Source organism: Phragmites australis, chromosome 11, assembly GCF_958298935.1.
Source record: "Phragmites australis chromosome 11, lpPhrAust1.1, whole genome shotgun sequence".
In the NCBI taxonomy this organism is placed as follows: Eukaryota; Viridiplantae; Streptophyta; class Magnoliopsida; order Poales; family Poaceae; genus Phragmites; species Phragmites australis.
In genome coordinates, this window is record NC_084931.1 from 7313033 (window position 1) to 7332299 (window position 19267).

The 19267-nt window shown below is 47.6% G+C and overlaps 1 protein-coding gene and 1 long non-coding RNA gene across 4 annotated transcripts; one reads left to right on the forward strand and one right to left on the reverse strand.

Annotated features, from left to right (window-relative positions):
- The first annotated feature begins 13761 nt into the window (after positions 1 to 13761).
- Positions 13762 to 16043, forward strand: LOC133885167 (uncharacterized). 3 transcript variants are annotated; one of them, XR_009903198.1, is made up of 5 exons: positions 13762 to 13929; positions 14150 to 14264; positions 14703 to 15043; positions 15487 to 15623; positions 15702 to 16043. It is a non-coding gene; the product is annotated as an uncharacterized LOC133885167 (long non-coding RNA). The 3 variants fall into 3 exon arrangements; XR_009903197.1 differs by having other exon boundaries at positions 14700 to 15043; positions 15487 to 15733; XR_009903196.1 differs by having other exon boundaries at positions 15487 to 15733.
- A 192-nt stretch (positions 16044 to 16235) lies between these two features.
- On the reverse strand, positions 16236 to 18816 carry LOC133885195 (endoglucanase 15-like). The gene is made up of 5 exons (XM_062324870.1): positions 18558 to 18816; positions 18025 to 18438; positions 17863 to 17952; positions 17613 to 17777; positions 16236 to 17495 (listed from the first exon to the last, which is right to left on the reverse strand). The coding sequence occupies exons 1-5, from the start codon at positions 18774 to 18776 to the stop codon at positions 16509 to 16511; spliced, it is 1875 nt and encodes a 624-aa protein (XP_062180854.1). The 5' UTR covers positions 18777 to 18816; the 3' UTR covers positions 16236 to 16508.
- Between the last annotated feature and the right edge of the window lie 451 nt (positions 18817 to 19267).

Genomic DNA, 19267 nt, shown 5'->3' on the forward strand with positions numbered 1-19267 from the left:
TTTTAGGCTCCGAGCATTTTCTAGGATTTTTTTGGATTTTCTAGCAACTTTTACGAATTAAAAACTTTTTTAGGAATTAAAAAAACACCTAAGAATTAAAATAGATTATTTTAAATTATTTTACTAAAAAAAACACATTTATTAATTTATCTTAATTATTTACCAATTTTCCAGAATTAAAGAAACATGTTTTAACATTAAGACAATTATTCTATATTATCAAAAACATTATTCAAAAATTATTTATTATTTTTATTACTAAAACATATTTAAATAGAATCAAAACATTTAATTAATTTTTTTTACTGAGAAAACATTTTAAAACCCTAATTTAATTTATTATGAATTTACCAAAAATTTCTATTAAAGAAGAAGCTATTTTCGATTTTTAGGATTTTGTGAATTATTTTTCTAAAGAAAAAGTCTTTATTGCGCATGACTGATGTCAGCGGAGGGTTTAAAAAGAAAAAGAAAATGGTGATGCTGATGTGGTGTGCAAACGAGGCATGTCGGTGCTAACTGAGTCGCCACGTAGGACAATTGCACCTACTGTGGCGATGCTAACACGGATTACATAAGTGCTAACTGGGTGGAAATGAAGGGGTACGGGGCATTTTAATCTTCGCCGTTGGTGCGACATCGGGCGGCAAAGGAAGGAACTACCTGGGCTCCAGCGTGTAGACGATGGCGATGATGAAAGACATGGTGGCACAGCCACGGGAGCTCGCTTGAGTTGGGCTCCGGTGGCCGGATAGCCATGGTGACCAGTAGAATAGGGTCTCCAGGCAACGAGGATCCCGTTTTGGGGGCATGTAGTCGCCGAGGAGGCTTGCAGCGGAGCAGCGACGGCAAGGAGCTTCGGCGGGGGCTCGTGCTGGGTGAGGGGCACACGTGTGACGCTGGAGTCCTGGAAAGAGAGGGGAAAGGATGTGAGAGTTCCAGGGATGCAAATGGGGTGGTCATGGGGGGTTATAGCTCGAGGGCGCCGAATCGAGCTCGAGGTGCAGGTTTGGGTTCGCCAGCAATCTCGTGGATGATTTTCGGATCTCTATGTTCAATCCCGTCACGATTTGCTCCTCCTTTCTTCACTCTCCGGCATGCTTTCCATCTATGCGGTCGCCTAGGGGTCTCCACCATGAATTGGGCGGCAGTCGTGTGGTGGTTAGCGAACTGGCACGAGCAGCGGCAGTGGAGGGAGAAGGAGGGTAGGAAATAGCAAGGCACCGCGAGGAGGGAAGGATAAGGATCGACGCGGTCTAGACGAATCGTGAAGATGGCTCGCACATAGGCCATGATCCGATGGTATATATGCACTCGCTATTGGATCGAACGGTAGGCAACCAAATGGTGACGTGGGCTCATGAGGGATGAGATTTTCGTCTAGGATTTGGTTATAGAAATTCTCTGGGAGGTGCTAAGCTTCAGACACTAAGCAAGTTTCCTTCCCTCAGAGTCTTCCTTTGCCCTGCTACAGGGCGACAACGAAGGCAACCGAGGTCAATCCACCTTTTTTGGCTCCGATCTATCTAGGTTCCCACTCCTCTACGGTGGCTTTCTCGATGTCGGAGGGGAAGTGGAACCCAGATCCTGATGGACGTTATACATACTAGCTTGTAAGTGCTACTACTAGCTTAGATGTAGGTTCCCCATGGCAGTGGATCCATTTGGGGACTTCTGCTCCCTCGTGGTCTCTGGCGAAGGTGTCGATCTTGATGACGGTGTCAGTTTTGGCGACCTCTTTATCATGGATTCACTGAGGTTTGTTTGTTTCCCATACAAGCTACCAGGCTAGAGGTGCCTTGGTCCCGCTAGTTTGGGTTTTGTTTATCCCAAACTGTTGGTGTTTTCTCCGGTAGTGTGGGATTCAAGGTTTGGGTCATCGGCTACATCGATGGTACCGGGTGGTTTCCTGGTGGACAGGCAAGGTGGACGGCCGATGTACGTTCAAAGGATTCATGGCTTGCAGCGTTTCTAAGGTTTGGGGTCACTTCTGTCAATCCGAGCAGGTTTAGTGCTTCCATTCCTCGCCATTCATCGGTGCAAGGCAATGTCGTGGTGGTCCGACGAGCCAATGAGAGATCAGGAGTAGAGGAGCCTCGTGAAGAAGGCCATATTGACTTCTTTGTAAGGTCTTTCTTGTAAAATTTGGGGGACGTAAGCATTGTTTTATAGCTGCTCTAAAAACAAGAAATAAGTTTCCTTTTTAGTCTATGGCTCTTGGCTAGTGGATGCGGATCCGACGATTGATGTGTTGTGTTCCACCTTCGGCCATCTCTATCATGCACACCGTTTGACTTTGTCACATCCGATTTTAAGATTAAAATCAAGTGTAAACTATATGTATGTCATGATCAGTTTATTCATACATATAGCGACATCATCAGTGCATAACAGACACAGTGCTACTTATTACAACGTTATTTATTACAAAATGACCACACACGGGTCTAAAAGAAAATACACCACAGCGGAACAGAACACAGCGCAGCTCCATACCAACAGGCAGTCGTCCGGAAGCTCCACAAGCCTAGAACTTGGCATCATCTTCAGGGAAATCTTCAAAAGTCTCACCTTCTGAAACAGCAAGCGTGAGTATTTCCAATACTCAACAAGTGGGGAAAAAATATGACATGGTGGCTTGAACCAAGATTTCCTATTCTCTAGGGTTTTATTTGCATAAAAGCCGATTTTTATCCCTGAACTATGGAAAAGCAATTTTATTTTAAAAAGGAAAAGATGTACAAAAGATTTTCTTTAACCTCCGAGAATTCAACCCATTCTCAACCATGTAAGACATCCACCCGACTAATCATGCGAGGGTCCATGCCGCTCATAACCGTGAGCACGGCTGAATATTCAGTTTGACACTATGCAGAGTTTGTACACTTTACCCACGAGTCGTGATCTTCTCTGTTGCCGGTACCTTACACACTTCCGAGGTGTGCGCCAAGAGATCACTACGAGACTTTTTCAAAGAGTCTCCCAGTATGCACTTGCCCACTGAGGTTTCACCGCCGTACATAAGTGGAGTAACCCTCCACCCCAGAAGCCCCCTTTTGTGCCTGGTAGAATCGGGAAGTAACCCTTCCTTATCTACACATCCAATTTTATCATACAACATTGGGAGAACATCTAATTACTAGACCAAGCCATACCATATTGGCCTCGTGGTTGTTCTGTTGTCATGGATGGTCGCTCCACGAACTGGTCTTAAAATGGTCTGGGCAAGACCGCCAATAACCCCATAAGGGTATATTACCAAACATCTCTAATCAACCAACCATGCCAAGAATAACCCCTTTCTTGCCCAAAACCCCAAATATCCTTGTTATTAACTCCCTTAACAACATCAGTTTCCATGTCATACTTCCTATATCAACTTTTAGTTCATAACTCATGATTCATCACCTACATGCTACATGTTCATCTAAAAGCATGGCTAAACATAAACATGATGTTATTTTAAGGATAAAACATCTACAACTAACACTAGTGTTTGCTATACTACCCATTTTGTAAAACAGCATGCATATTTGATAAAGACTATCTTTATGTAAAAATTGGGTTCACAACATGGTCAAGACACTTGCCTTCGTCGAAGTGATGCACAGGTCCTTCAAAATCTTCTTCCTGGAAATTCTCGAACTCTTGGACTAAATCGTCTACACGAGCACATAATCATACATAAGAACAGTACACCAAACAGTCCTAAAACTAGATTAAAAACCCTATAAACAGATTCTATGTGACGCTATGATCGTTTGAGCGCAAAAATCACCTAAAATGGAGCTACGAGCAAAAAGTTATGATCATTTGAAGTTTTAGGGGCTTAACTGCAAATTTTAGTTTAATTCTAAGAATAAAACGATTAATTTTTATACTAAAAACCTTATTTATTGCACCTGCTGATGTCATAAATAAAAATTGAAATTATTTGCTACTGGAAAATTACGTGAACCGAGTCCACGGGCCGTGGACCGGAGGGAAAGCCCTCGGTCCACCGGACCACGATGGACCAGAGGAGGCTGGCAGCCCAGCACAGCGGCGGGGACGGCGGAGGGCAGCCGGACTTGGCTGAAAATGGAGCTCCGGTGGCCGGTACGCTCCGGCAAGCGGCGGAAGGCGGCGAGGAGGAGCCAGCGAACTCACCCCGAGCAAAAGGAAGGCCGGAGGGGCGTCAGGGTGACTGGGCGACGACGAGGACAACGGCGGCGGTCAGTGCTGCGGCGGAAGGGGAGCTCCGGCGCCCGAACGACGACGACGACCTGAGGAATCGGCTCTGGATGGTCCTGCAGTGCCAAGGAGGGGATTAGTTTGGCCGGAGATGGCGCACACGCGAGGAACGATGGTGGTGGCGTGTCTCACTGGAGCCGAAGAAGAAATGGGCGGCAGTGGCGTTCTGAGCGGAAAAACGGGGTGTGAGCGGGCGTATGGCATGCGGGACCTCACCGAGGTGGTAGAGGGTGGCTTAAATAGGGGAATGAGCGAGCGGGGCGGCCGGAATTCGAAGGGGAAGGGGCGGTGGCCATGGCCTTAATGGCTAGCATTTTCTTGCAATTACCGCGCAATAGAGAGGGGGAAAGAAAGGGAAACAGCCGGGGAACACTTGGTGGAGCTTTAGGGTTTGAATTCGACGGTTATAGGGAGAGGAGAGGGTGCCAGGGAAGAGGATCGGTCAGCGGCCATTGAAGCACGGCGCGTCTAGAGGAAGAAGAAGGGGCCAGCGGCTCGGCTTGAGCCGGGCCCACCGGGCAGTGAGAGCGGCGGGGTGAGGCGGCTCGGGCTGAAGCAGAGCAGGCCAGCTAGTGGCTTGGGTTGGCGCTGAGAGAATGGGCCGGCCCACGCGGGAGGGAAAGAAGGGAGGAGGAGGATGCGAACTGGGCCGGGAGAAAAGGATTCGGCCCAAAAGAGATTTCTTAATTTTCAAAGCTTTTTCCAATTGAATTTCAACACATTTTCAAAAGAGGTTTCAAAGCGGTGAATCCTAGCGAAATTTTGCAAACTTTTTCCACCCAATAAAACCTTATTGCATCTACAACGGCATGAATGCAATCACACATATATCCTAGGCCAAGTTAAATTTAGAAATTAATTTCCTATTGAACTAAGTTGCAACACCTGATTAAATTTCTAGCAAAATTTTAAATTATTGCAAAAATTAAATTTTTGGGTGTTACAGACATCCTCATTGTCGTTCTTCCTCTCGTGTTTGCCCCCATCCTGCCTACCTCCGGCCATCTTCAGCGGCATCCTCTCCACTGATTCCACTCTCGTAGCCCCTGTTGCGCTAACCTGTCGTGTCGTGACACCCTTGCCCCGACCCACTCCACTCACGATCATTTGCCTCCGTTTCCACCGCCCACCACTCTGCCTGACCTGCCTACCTCACGGGGACTTCCTCTAAGCCTGGCACCATGGAACATCTCCTCAACTCTGAAACCCCTCCTCCCTAACAATGGTGGCCAAAGGTGAGCGTCGATTGAAGTTTCCTGAAGTTTAGAAGGCGTGCAATTCTATATGCTAGAAACTCTGAATGAAGAGGAAGGCCGAAAGCTCCTGATTACATGTTGGGCAATGTGCGATATGGTGGGCATGGCATAAAGCTAATTATGAATTCCATAGTGGCACAACCTTTTATCAACTTTCAGCTTTATCAATCGGTCAACTTTCAGTTTTATGAATTGGTATATTGATGACCTAGAGGTGGCCGGAATTAACAAAAAGAAGAACTAGTGCTCCATTAGCATGGAAGCTCCTAGCCACCCTAGATGGATCCCACATCTGCCAGGTATAATTAAGTTGAATGTTGATGCAGCTTTATCTTTGAGATGGTAAAAAAGCTATTGTCAGTGTGGTCCGTAGATACCAGACGGGACATTTCATTGCTTCTAGTACTGTAATGTGGGTGCCTGCCTCTGGTCTGGCAGTGATGCAAGCACACACTTGCAGTAAAGGCCTGGACCTTACGAAGGATTGTTATCTCCAAAAGGTGTGCCTAGCCTTGGACTGCCTCGAAGTCATTAAGCACATTGCTATATCATAGAGGTGTGAATATATCTCGATCATCAATGAGATTAAGTCAAAGGCAAAGAATTTCCTAGTATGTTCCTTTCGTCATGAAGGTAGAGTGTCTAATGCAGATGCGCATAATTTAGTTAGGCATGCTTGTTCTTTAGATGTTGGTCACCATCTATGGTGTGTATCTCCCACAAACTTTGTGGATGGTTCCGTCCCTTGGCATAAATGAATAAAAGCTCTACCTTCCCTAAAAAATAGCTCATGTTTGCTGCTACGATACATGATTATTAGTATTTATACTACCAACTGCATTGAAACCAGGTTTGGTCTGAACAATTCTTTGGGCACTAGCAGTGACGGATACAAGATGAAGGGGCTCAACTCTTTCTACCTCAAGAACACCTCAAACATGCCCTTTTCTTTCATTTATGCACCAAAAAAATTGGAGGAGGGGGGAGGGGCTAAGGGGGGCAGGCTCCCTTGTCTCGTAGTTGGCAGTGGGGACTTGAGGCTGACGGAAGAACCCATCTTCTCTCTTGAGGTCGTCACCGCTTCCTCGGCACTACCGCACGCAGATACTAGATCCCATCATCGCTTCGTTGCCTCTCCACCTTTGCCTCCTCCCTCTGCCCTGCATTTTCCATCCGTCCGTTTTTGTTAGGTTTTGGGTGGGGATAAGTCTTGATCTGATAGATTTGGATTTGTTTTGTCTGTCTATGTTTTTGTGCGTGCGCACCTAGAGGTTATGCCGGTGATGGTGCAGGCGGTGTCAGACAACCCCACCGTGGAGGTGGAGGCCACCACATGGTTCCCTGAGATTGGTTCTTGCCACCCATCCATCTCTTCACGAATTCTTCCTCAGCCCCAATATCCATCTGTTCCACAATCTCTCAATGCGAGATTGAACTTGCAGATCAACTGTAGACTTTTGGGTGTTAATTTCCTTCTAGGAGGTTTCAGGTATGGAGTAACTATATATTAGCATGGATACATTACCAACTATTGTGTTCACTGTTTACCATGGATACACCAACGTCATGCGAAGGTTTATAGTGCAATATTTCTTTCATCATTCTTAATGCATAATGCATTTTTTTCTCCTTTGCTAATTTCATAAACCTGCATAAAGCAGCTTCCCTTCCTATTTTGTGCATACTCTACTGAACATTACAGCTGGAAAATTTATAGAGCTGAAACATTAGACAACCTGTATACTACAGCAACACTGCATTCCATCTGCAGTTCTACAACACAACTTATTGACTTGAACACCGCTACTTTTTTCAAGGTATGCAACACATAGTCAAGAGAAGCGATTAGCAAAGCTCTGTACTTGCTTTACCTTTTTTATATATAAATTCATTTTGGACTCTTACCAACATTGGAGGCCGTTGTAGTCTGATAGGGAGATTAACACGCAGTATATTGATTGATGCAACAATGTGTTACATATATAGGCCGGAGGCCTGAGCCTTTTCCATTCCATCCAGATGGTTTATAGAAATAGGTACCGAGGAGATAGGAAGGGCAAGAGACCTTGCGTGATACGCTAGACCAAGTACAGTATTCCTAGTCTAAACATAGTAGTCTAACACTCCCTCATAGTCGGAGCAGTAGTGGAACGAATGTTCAGACTGGAATGAAACTCGGTGAAGATGGAGGTAGGCAGACCCTTGGTGAAGATATCAACATACTGTGATGTCATCAAGACATGAAGAGCATGCACAGCTCCAGCAACAACCTTGTCACAGACAAAGTGAAGATCAATCTCAATGTGCTTGGTGCGTTGGTGCTGCACTGAGTTCGTCGAGAGATAAATTGCACTCACATTATCATAGTAGACAATAGTAGCACGCTAAAGCGGACAGTAAAGCTCCCCCAAAAGTTGGCGCAACCAATTAGTCTCAGCCACGGCATTAGCGATAGCACGGTACTCGGTTTCGGCTCTAGAACAGGAAATAGTAGGCTGACACTTGGAGGACCAAGAGATGAGATTATCACCAAGGAAGGCACCATATCCTAAAGTAGAACAATGAGTGTCTGGACAGCCAGCCCAATCAACATTTGAATAAGCAATAAGATCCATCATAGAGGTCTAGTGAAGTTGAAGACCGTAATCAAGGGTGTCGTGAAGATACCGAAGAATACGCTTGACAAGAGCATAATGAGGCTCACGGGGATCATGCATATAAATGCAAACCTACTGAATGGCATAGGCAATGTTTAGACGAGTAAACATCAAGTACAGTAGTGCTTTAGCAAGACCACGATAGTGAGTAGCATCAGCCACAGGAGGACCAACAGAAGACAACTTAGCAGAAGTGTCCACGGGTGTAGTGCAAGGCTTGCATTTAGACATACCATTGCGTTCCAAAATGTCAAGAGCATACTGTCACTGTGACAAGAACAGACCACCAGACTGCCGTGTAACAGACATTCCTAAAAAATTATGAAGACTATCAAGATCCTTCATAGAGAATTCCCGCTGAAGAGCACCAATAACCTGCCGCAAGAGAGCATCTGAGGAGGTCGTGAGCATAATGTCATCAACATAAAAGAACAAGTAGATGGTATCATGAGCACGCCAATAAAGAAAGAGAGATATATCTGATCGAGAACTAACAAACACAATAGAGAGAATATAAGAAGCAAACCGACTATACCAGGCACTCGGCGCTTGCTTCAAACCATATAGCAATCTGTTGAGGCGACATACATAATTAGGCTGAGAGGGGTCAACAAATCCAGACGGCTGCACACCATAGTCAATCTCTAACAAAGTACCATGTAGAAAAGCATTCTTCATATCCAGCTGATGAATAGGCCAATCCTGAGAGAGAGCAACTATAAGCACCATGCTGATGGTAGTTGGCTTAACGACTAGACTGAATGTCTCATCATAATCAATGCCAGACCACTGAGTAAAGCCACGAAGAACCCAACATGCCTTGTACTGATCAAAGAGAACTATTCGATAGAAACTTGTGTTGAAAAACCCACTTGCCGATCACAATATTAGCTCCAGACAAACATGGCACAAGATCCCAAGTATTATTTGCCTTCAAGGCCTCGTACTCCTTAGTCATCGCCGCCCGCCAATTTGGGTTGGAAAGATCACCACGATATGTCTTCTGCAACAGAGAGAGCAAGGCTAAATGAATATTCATGTGAGTAACCGGCTGAGAGAAACCGGCTTGTCGCGTGTGACCATGGTGTGGTCATTAGCCACGAGAATGATAGGAACCGCCGTAGGTGGAAGTTGAGGGGCGGCAATAGCTTGTGGCGCATGAGCCACAGGAGACATAGCCACAGGAGATGCGACAATTGATGAAGCAACCACGAATGATGCGGGTGTGGCCACAGGAGATGCAACAGCTGGGGACGCAAGCACGCGCATTGCCTCGAGCGCATGGGTTGCCACAAGCGACACATGCATGTGTGCGGGCATAGCCATGGGCGCAAAAACGTGCGCGGGCACGTGTGCTTCCACGGGCGATGCAGACGTCGAGGGTGGGGTAGCCACCAGGGAGGCCTCGCTAGCAACAACCTTGGGTGCAAAGCCAAGAGGCGCGGCAGGACATGGCAAAGGCCTAACCATGGGTTCTACAGGCCAGGGTGAACACACCAAGGGAGCAGTGCCAACACCGCTGGCAACAAACCACGGTAGAGGACCAGTAGGGGTAGCAGGGTCAGCACGACGTGAGGCAGCGACAGATGTACCTGCAAAAAAGGGGCCAATAGGAAGAGGCACACAATCGAACTCCAAGAGAAAATCAAAGTCGGATGAAGGATGGGGATGAGAAACCTCGGTAAAAGGGAAAGAGGACTCATCAAACATCACGTGGCGAGAGATGATAATCCGGTTAGAAGCGAGGTCTAAACACAGATAGCCTTTATGATCCTAAGGATAACCAAGAAAAACAAAAAGGGTGGAACGAGGTGAAAACTTATTTGTGGCGGTGGCGGAAAGGTTTGGGTAGCACTTCCAACCAAAAACACGGAGATGTAAGATGGATGAACACCATAAAGGGTAAAAAATGGTGTCACAAAGTCAAGCGTTTTGGTGGGATGATGATTAAGAAGATAAGTTGCCGCATGAAGTGCTTCGACCCAAAAAGGAGAGAGACTCGCTTGGAACATGAGAGAATGCATAATGTTGTTCTTGGAACAAATTATGCACTCAGCCTTACCGCTCTGTTGCGAGGTGTAGGGTCATGTCAGACGGAGAGCAACACCATGTTGGAGAAAGAACGTGTGTGCGAAGGAGTTATCGAACTCGCGACTGTTATCACACTAAATACTCTTAATGGTGCAACCGAATTGAGTTGAAACAAAAGAGAAAAAGTTATTGAGGGTGGGAAATGTGTTGGACTTAAGATGAAGCAAAAACAACCAAAGAAAATGCGAGCAGTTATCAAGAATAACAAGATAATATTTGTAACCAGAAACACCGATGACAGGAAAGGTTCAAAGGTCACAATGTATTAAATCAAAAATCTTAGATGGTCAATATGTTGAGGACCCAAAAGGTAAATGAACATGCTGGCCGAGTTGATATGCATGACATAGAGACTCAAATGAGACTTTAGTACATGAAATAGTAGTAGTGCTAGCAAGTCTAGTAAAAGCCTTGTGACCTAGATGACGAAGACGACGATGCCAAACAATTGGAGAGGTGGTGCCGGCAATGCGGGCTTGAGGAAGGGGCGCCGACACCAGAGACTGGAGAGGGTACAGTGGGCCAGAACTATTACACCTGGTAATCACGTTCTTAGTTTTTAGATCCTTCATAGAAAGGCCATAAGGGTCAAACTCCACAGAATAATTGTTGTCAATAGTAAATTGACGAACAAAAATTAAATTCTTGATAATATGTGGAGACACAAACATTACAAAGGTGAAAAGAACCATGAGTGGCAGGCAACAATGCGGAACCGGTGGAGGTAACGAGTAGCAATGACCCATTGCCGACAATGATATTCGAGGGGGTGGAATACAAAGGAGGATAGGACATGATAAGATTACCGGAGTTCAAAGTTATGTACGAAGAAGCCCCCGAATCAAAGTACCAATCGGTCGTCGGTGGATGTGTGAGCGTCATTGTCTGGAAGATGTTCGTGAGTGCCTGTTGATCCTAGTTGGTGGCGATGGGTCCTTGCGGCCACATGCTGTAAGGTGGCATACCAGGAAGCACGATGGGCTGCTGGAAGAGCCCAGGCGGTAGCCCTGGAGCACTCGGTTGCGGCACGGGTCTAGGCAGCATCTCAGGTGCGCTGGTGAATGCAGAGAGACCGGCTGCCGGGGGAGGCGGGGAAGGGCCACATATAGTCAATGCAGCAGTATGAGGCGCACTAGGGCATGGAGATTACGGATCAGGCCACATCTGTATCATCCCAGTCCATGGGTTGTAGAAGGATAGCTAGCTAGGAGGCACGCCAGAAGAAGCACCCCTGCCATTGCCCCCGCTGTTGCGATTACGGTGGCGGTTATGCCTACGTGATGAGCCGTCGGTGCTGCTCCCACTAGGGCCGCAACCAGCACTACCTCCGCTAGGACCGCCCCCACCAACGGGAGGACCGCTGGTGCCGCCGGTCGGAGAGGGAGGGCATGCGGGCGCCAGGGCAGTGGCAACGAGGAAAATGCAAGGGGCGCCAGGCTTCAACTGCATGGTGATCTCCTCGAGCAGGAGATTGGAGTGCACCTCGATGAAGGAAGGAAACAACTTTGTCCACTTAAGGAGAGCCATCATGTGCGTGCACTTGTCGTTGAGCCCACGAAGGATGTACATGACAAGTGTCCGATCTAGGACAGGTTTTCCAAGGTTGCTGAGTGCATCGACCATGGCCTTCATCTTGCGACAATAGTCAGAGATCGAAAGATCGCCTTGCACAAAATTCTGAAACTCCGCATCGAGGATGAGTGCATGAGTTTCCTTGTTGCAAAGGAATTGTTGCTCGAGGTCGAGCCAGGCGATGCAGGCGGATGGTGTGGGCACCATGATGATCTCCAGAAGCTCCTGGGTGATGGTGGCATAGATCCAGGAGAGGATGGTGCAGTCCATGCACGACCAATCAACATCGTTAGAATCACCGTCGTCGGAGAGGACGTGGTCAACAAGTGCATACTTGCCAAGAGTGTTGAGGAAGAGCGCACCATCGGCTGTAATTCAGGGAGGCGAGGTCGAGGACGATCGGCACAAGGGTGCAAAAGTTGACGAGGGCAACAGCTTGGGTGTGGAGGGTGGCTGTGGTGGCGTGGGCAACAAGACTGCGTCTGAGGGTAGCGGTCTCGGCATCGTGCTGCAACTGAAGCCGGCAGGCCTCCTCGGCAGCTTCTGCTCGGCGCTCCTCATTGGTGAAACGAGCATGCCAGTCTTCTTCCTACTTGGCCAAGCGTGCGAGCTCAGCCCAACGTGCCTCTTTGGACAGAGGGTTGTCATCGGCCATCATGGTGGAGGACGATGAGTTGGAGGGGGTAGCCACGATGGACGACCACCAGCGGCGCTAGGGCAACCACGTCGATTGGGCAACCAAGGCAGCTAGGTTTGCCACAGTAGGAGCGAGGGTGTAGGAGCGAACCATCTTGATACCATGATAGAGAGATTAACACGTAATATATTGATTGATGCAACAATGTGTTACATATATAGGCCGGAGGCCTGAGCTCTTTCTATATCCATCTAGACGGTTTATAGAAATAGGTACCGAGGAGATAGGAAGGGCAAGAGACCTTACGTGATACGCCAAACCAAGTAGAATGTGCCTAGTCTAAACATAGTAGTCTAACACAGTCCTCCTGCCTCACCTTGAAGGCTAGAGCTCCGCTAAAGGGGATTACTGCCCCTCGCTCCTGCTCGAAGGGCTTGTTTTGTTGTTGCCCTTGTCGAGATGCTTGCGCAAAATAGCTACCTGCTCAGGCATGAGGAGCTTGCCTGCTCAGGCACAAGGAGAAAGAAGTTGTTTGGTGGAACAGGGAGAGGAGGACTCAGGCACGAGCGCGAGCGAGACACGTGAGCTCAAGCGCTTGATTTCGAACGCCTGAGCCTGAGCTTGTTGCCTGAGTTCGACAGCACATCAGGGCACCAACCAAACACTACTTGTGAGCTCTCAGGAACAAGCTCAGGCCAGGCAAATTTGATGAGGGCAGCTAGGGATGGAAATGGATCGAATACACATGGAATCGAATTCGGATAGTACGATTTACCATATTTTAATCCGAATGCGAATACGGATCCGGATATCCTCGAATACGAATACGAATCGGATAGTTCGAATACGAATCCGCATTCGGATATCTACTCGATCTTCGAAATTTAGGTCGAAAATTTAAATTTTTGAAAAAAATTGACTGAAATTTGATAAAATTCGACTGAAATTTGTTCTAATTTGATTGGGCCAGAATTTTAGAAATTTTGTTCAAAATTCATGTTGGAAATTTAAATTTTTGATCAAATTTGACTGAAATTTGGTCCAATTTGATTGGGTTGGAATTTCGTTCATATCTGAAATTTCTAAAACTTTAGCAAAATTTGGTTCCCTGGTTGGCGGATACGGATACGAATCGGATATATCTCGAATTCGGATATCCACATTTGAATCCGAATCTCGAAAACGAATTCGGATATATCCATTTTAGTATCCATTTCAGAAACGAATACGAATACGGATATCCATATTAGTATTTTAACGGATACGGAATCGGATAATTCGGATTTCCTACCATCCATTTCCACCCCTAAGGGCAGCAACCAAACAAGCCCGAAGATGCCGCTTCGCACATCACCGCCATTAGCAAACCACTGGCACTTTGAATCCTTGTGGGTGGCCCTTCTCCCTTCTCAATGTGTGGTACTCACGTTCCTTCTACCAGCGATAAATCACACGCAGTTTGGGACCAAGCACACACAATCAGGTACGCCATTCTAATGCACGTCAAGTGCTCGACAAAAGTACCCAATAGAAGAAGCAAAAGAGCTGTGATTTCTTTGTTTATTAATTGCCCATCTTCTTGCCTAAATCACTTCGATCAGAAGTATTCCTTTTGTTACCTATTATGTGTGGCGTGCAATAGCTACTTCCGTGTTGGTGTTTTCCTAATAAATCTCATGATGATTTATATATTTTTCTGCCAGGTGGGTCAGGAATTTAATGAGAAGACACTTATATGAACATCGTTGCTATTGACTTGCAAGCAGCTTGTTTTGCATCACAAGTGAGCTTTTTTCACACAGGCTTGCGTGAGCTACGGTAATAGTGGGTACTCTTTAGAATAACTTTGTTAGGGCTCTTTTTGGTTGGTAATTTGATTTTGTACTGTTCCTTTCTTTTTATTTTTAATATATAACCAGTAGGGACGATCCTACTGTTTCATAAAAAAATAGTGGGTACTCCAATTTTTCATATCTTCTATTGATTAGCTTGGTTGAAATATGCCTCTGTACTATCGTGGATATATGATGCAGTTCTGCAGCCTACTTATGGTCCAAAAAGTTTTTTATATGTCCCTTGAAAATAGTTAAGTTTAGTTATTGCTGAATTGGATTTATTGGTGAGGATTGCTATTCTTATCCTAGAGAATAACAGTTAGCTGCCTCATATCTTTTGTTTCCTAGAGACATGAATCATTTTGTCTTATACACTCACATACATGGTTTCATCTCTTTCATTTACTGCTGCTGGTAGTAGCACACTTGGGGAGGAGGAGGATTAGGGGAGCGCGACGAAGATGAGGGTGAAGACACTGGCGTGCTGCCGGCGGCCGCCGCACGGCTTGAGCATCGACATGGACCAAGAGCCGGACAATAAGCCTGCCCGAGATCTTCCCCATTTCTTCTTGCTTCAGTTCCTTTGTTTTTGGTCAGATTCTGTGATTTGTTCATGTGTGTTCTTGGTTCCCTGTGCCGGATGTACCTTATCGTTTGATTATGCAGTTTGTGCTCCTAATTTGGTTGTGTTCAGAGACGTCCAGCTATGCAGTTGTTACTCTTTCAGATTTTGTTACAATTTCAAGGTTCAGAAGTTGTTCGGTGAGTCGAGTTGTTCATACTGGAATGTCATAAATTCTGATGATTTTGCTCTCTGCTCACATCACATACATGATTTTTGCCATCTTTGGTTCTCTGAACTGAATGTGATTTTGCAAATTTAAGAAAGAACATTGTTGCCAATTGGTGCTGATGCTCCAAATTTAGGATTAAAATATCGTCCATAACCATGTGTGGTTTCTTAACAACTTCAATGACTTCAATCTAAAGTTTAATTTTGGCCTCCATAGTCCATACAGCTTCAGATAGCTTTTTTTCCTATTCTGATTTTAGCCTACCAATTCTTCATGCTCCTACTACAATTATGTCACCTTTTTTTATATATATACACACATGGTATCCATATTTCAATGTTATGGATAGAGTAAATTCTGTTGGGTGCTTTCAATCGATAATTCAAATTTTGGATTATGCAAATTTCGTAGGGCTAATACTGACAGTGGGTATCTTGGTCAGCCTGTGGTGGATACCTTCTAGGGAGCTGAGGTGTTGGCCAGCTGCTTCTGTTTTGCTGACCCGGTGATGCCGTCTCACTTGTTCGTGCTCCTGCTCACCAATACATGTAGTGTTTATGCTTGATTTATGTTTGTTTTGTATTAGACGGGCCAATAAACAATGGCAGGGTGCATGTGGTGGCCAGGAAACGGCGGCGGGAGGCCTAGAGCGCTGATGGAGACCAGATGAAGGTGGCGATGGGAGCCCCAGAGCACTGATGGAGACCAGATAAAGCCGGTGGTGAAGCCCGGCGTGCGTGGGGACGGGGTTTGGGCAAAATTAGGATCAGGGTCGTGTATGTGATGTAATGGCAAGGCCCGACGACCATATAAGAGGTTCAGTTTTAACGAAAACTTAAGATCTGAAGTATTGTCTCTAGCTTCATATTTTGTTAACTTGATTTGAGGAATAAAATAGATATTGGATGTGAGATTTAGAAACAACGGGCACTTTGCTAGTTACTATTAAAGTATGAGTGAGTTATCCATCTTCTCTTGTCAACATTGGGCTTTTGACAATAGTAACACGATTTTTTGCACCTTGTAATCTTCCTTGAAGTCACGTGGACAAATAGCTAGCAGTAACACAATCATACTAATCTCGTTACCATTTCAATTAGGACGTAGGAGAACATTTGTTAACTTGCGATCAGGTGGTTAGGACGTAGATATATGTGGCTGTTGAGTACGATGTTCATACGTTTGTGCGTCTAACTTTTACTTAAAAACATTTGATAACTTGAAAGGGGGTTCAAGAGGATGAACAGTTACATCTCCATCTCTCCAAATCCCTCCGCGACCTAACCAAACACACTCTAGGAGGACGAGGATGAGCGCTTGCGCATCATCTGTAGTCTCTGATCACTCCATCCTCCCATACAACCACATTGCAAATTGCAATGCGCGCAGCACAACCAACTCCATTTCTGGCTATAGCACCGTCACATCGGACTTCAGACCAGCTTGTTGCCGGTGACCCACACATTGGCCGGCGGCGCCGGCTGGACGTAGACGAACTTGAAGCTCCTGCCAGCGCGCAGCTCCGGCAGCCACCTCGGGGGCACGTACCCGTACCGCGCCTTGTCGAGGCCCCACAGCCGGCCGCGGAGCTCCGAGACGCCGAGGTGGAGCTCCCGGACCGTCTTCCTCGACCTGTTGGTCACCGTGACAGAGTACCTGTAATACGTCGCGCGCCTCATCGCCCACGTCCTCGTCACGTTCTGCTCGATCTCGATCGGAGACGACGCGTGACGGTGATGATGAGATGGTGGTAGTGATGTCTGGTTCGTGGCCACCTCCGGAAGGGACTGGTATTCTTCCAGACCGCCGCAGGCGCCGACGAGGCGGGCGAGGACGCCGAGCAGCGGCGCGCTGTTGTAGGTGGCGGCCTCCGTCTGCTCGTAGTTGTTCCTCTCGTCGGCGAAGTCGTCGTACTCGTCGGGACCGCCGACGATGGCGCCCTCCAGGACGTTGGGGTTGCCGGCCTGCCGCGGGTACCAGCTCGAGTAGCCTTCCTGGCAGCTGACGAAGGACGGATCCGTCCTGACCGACACGATGGAGGCGCCGCGGTGGTGCACCTGCCGCGGGAAGTTGCCGCCGTAGCCGACCATGTAGCTCGTCCCCCGCGGGTTGTCGCCGAGGATGTAGTTCACCTGGGACCGGACGAAGGCGAGGATCTCGAACGGCCGCGTGGCGCCGGCGGGGCACCCCACGGCGCCCTTACCTGACACCGTGGCGTAGTCGGCGTACACCGTCAGCAGGAACGACGCGCTGGTCACGAACTGGAGGTTGTTCCACTGCTGGTGGTACATCATCCCGCCGGGGGTCCGCGGCACGTTGGCCGTGCCCTTGCCGACGCACGAGCACACGAAGAACTCCGCGTTCTGCCGATACCGCTGCAGCGTCGCCGCGTGCTCGCCGGCTCGGCCCTGAAGAAGGAACTGCAGACAGGCGCAGTTTGTGAGCACTTCGGTTGGTCCGACAAAATGCCGCATTGTCAAACTACTGTAGCGCTTCACGTCATCACGTGCACCCAACCAAAAAACATACGTACGTACCTTGGCTGCCAGGACCTGCACGCCGGGGTACTTGACGTCCCAGCCGAACTGGTTGATGGACCAGCCCGTGCCGCCCAGAGCGTCTCCGTTGTTGGCCAGGTAGTCGAGGTAGTACTTGTCCTCCGTCGCCTCGTACAGCCATGCCGCCGCCCACAGAAGCTCATCCTGCAGCGCACCATGTAACACATTGAAGATCAGAGTGTTTGCACCTCACCTTCAGATGCTCACATTTTGTTTTCCGGTGACTTACTCCGTATCCGCTGAAGGATCCGTAGTAGTTCCGAGCGACGGTGATGCTGGCGTCGTACTTTCCACGGTACTTGTCGGCGAACTCGAACAGCTGAACACAACAGAGGATCAGAGAACATTGCAAATCATGTATAATTTAGTGTGATTCTCAATTCAGTCCTACCTGTTTAGAATGTTCAAGGAGTAGGTTTGCATATCCCGGATAGGTGTTGCGGAACACGAGTGACGCCGCGGCCATCGCCGCGGCGGTTTCGCTGGCGAGGTCGGACCCGGGATTCTGCGGGTCGACGCGGAACGCCTGGCGGCTGGTGGTCATATCCTCGGGCCGCTGCCAGCAGCTGTGGTCCGTGTCGCCGTCGCCCACCTCGCCGTACAGCACGTCGGGCTCCGGGTGGGCTTTGATGAAGTAGTCCGTGCCCCACTTGACGGCGTCCATGGCGTTGCGCAGCTCGCCGGCCGCCGCCATCTGCTTGCCGTACTCAAGGATGCCCCAGGACATCATGGTCACCGTGAACGCCATGGGCAGACCGAACTTCACGTTGTCTCCCGCGTCGTAGTACCCTCCCACAAGGTCCACCTGAACAAAACAAAAAGGGAGAAAGTTGTTCAGCAAAGCCATACGCCATTGGTTTCATACTAGAAATGGCATCATGTTTCGATGAATGCTATGAAGATATATGTACACATTATACATACTCCATTGGCCTTTCCATCGAAGAGCCCAGAGCTTTCTCTCCAGGTGACCCTCTGGTTAGGCGGGAGCACGCCGGACCGCTGCGCCTCAAAGTAGAGGATGCTCTTCTTCAGTGCCATGCCGTAGTCATGGCCGCCATCTCCACAAGCCATCCTCACCATTGATGCAAGTGCCAGGAGGCCAAGGAGCGCAGCCACTACGTGAGCACCGTTCCTGGCCATGGCAATGCACCAGTGTGTAACAGAGTGAATGGGCCGGGGATTTGGTTGGCTTTGGTGGGAGCTCACAGGAGTGCTCGTTAAATATTGGAGGGAAGAGGGGACATGGGTAGAGGTTCAAAGGTGGCTTGACTACTTGTTTACTCCAGTCCACCTTTCAGACTTTAGCAAGTGGTTCATGAAAGAAATTACATGTACATCCAGAATGTGACCTAGGTACCCCCCTCCCCCCCATTATAAAATAGAAACATCGTAAGCTAATGATGTGGCATATTTCTTTTCCCTTTTTCTTTCCCTGCATATATTTTCCTGTACAATCTTCGGTCATGAAAGTTAATAGGCATTCCGCCACCTTATGTCAAAAAAGGAGAAAAGTTGAAGAAACATATGCTTCTAAGCTACCATGACCTTGTTAACTTATGTTCATGATCTCATCTCTTGTGACAAGAAACATCCAGTATGATAACTAAGTCGAGCATTTGCCACACCATATC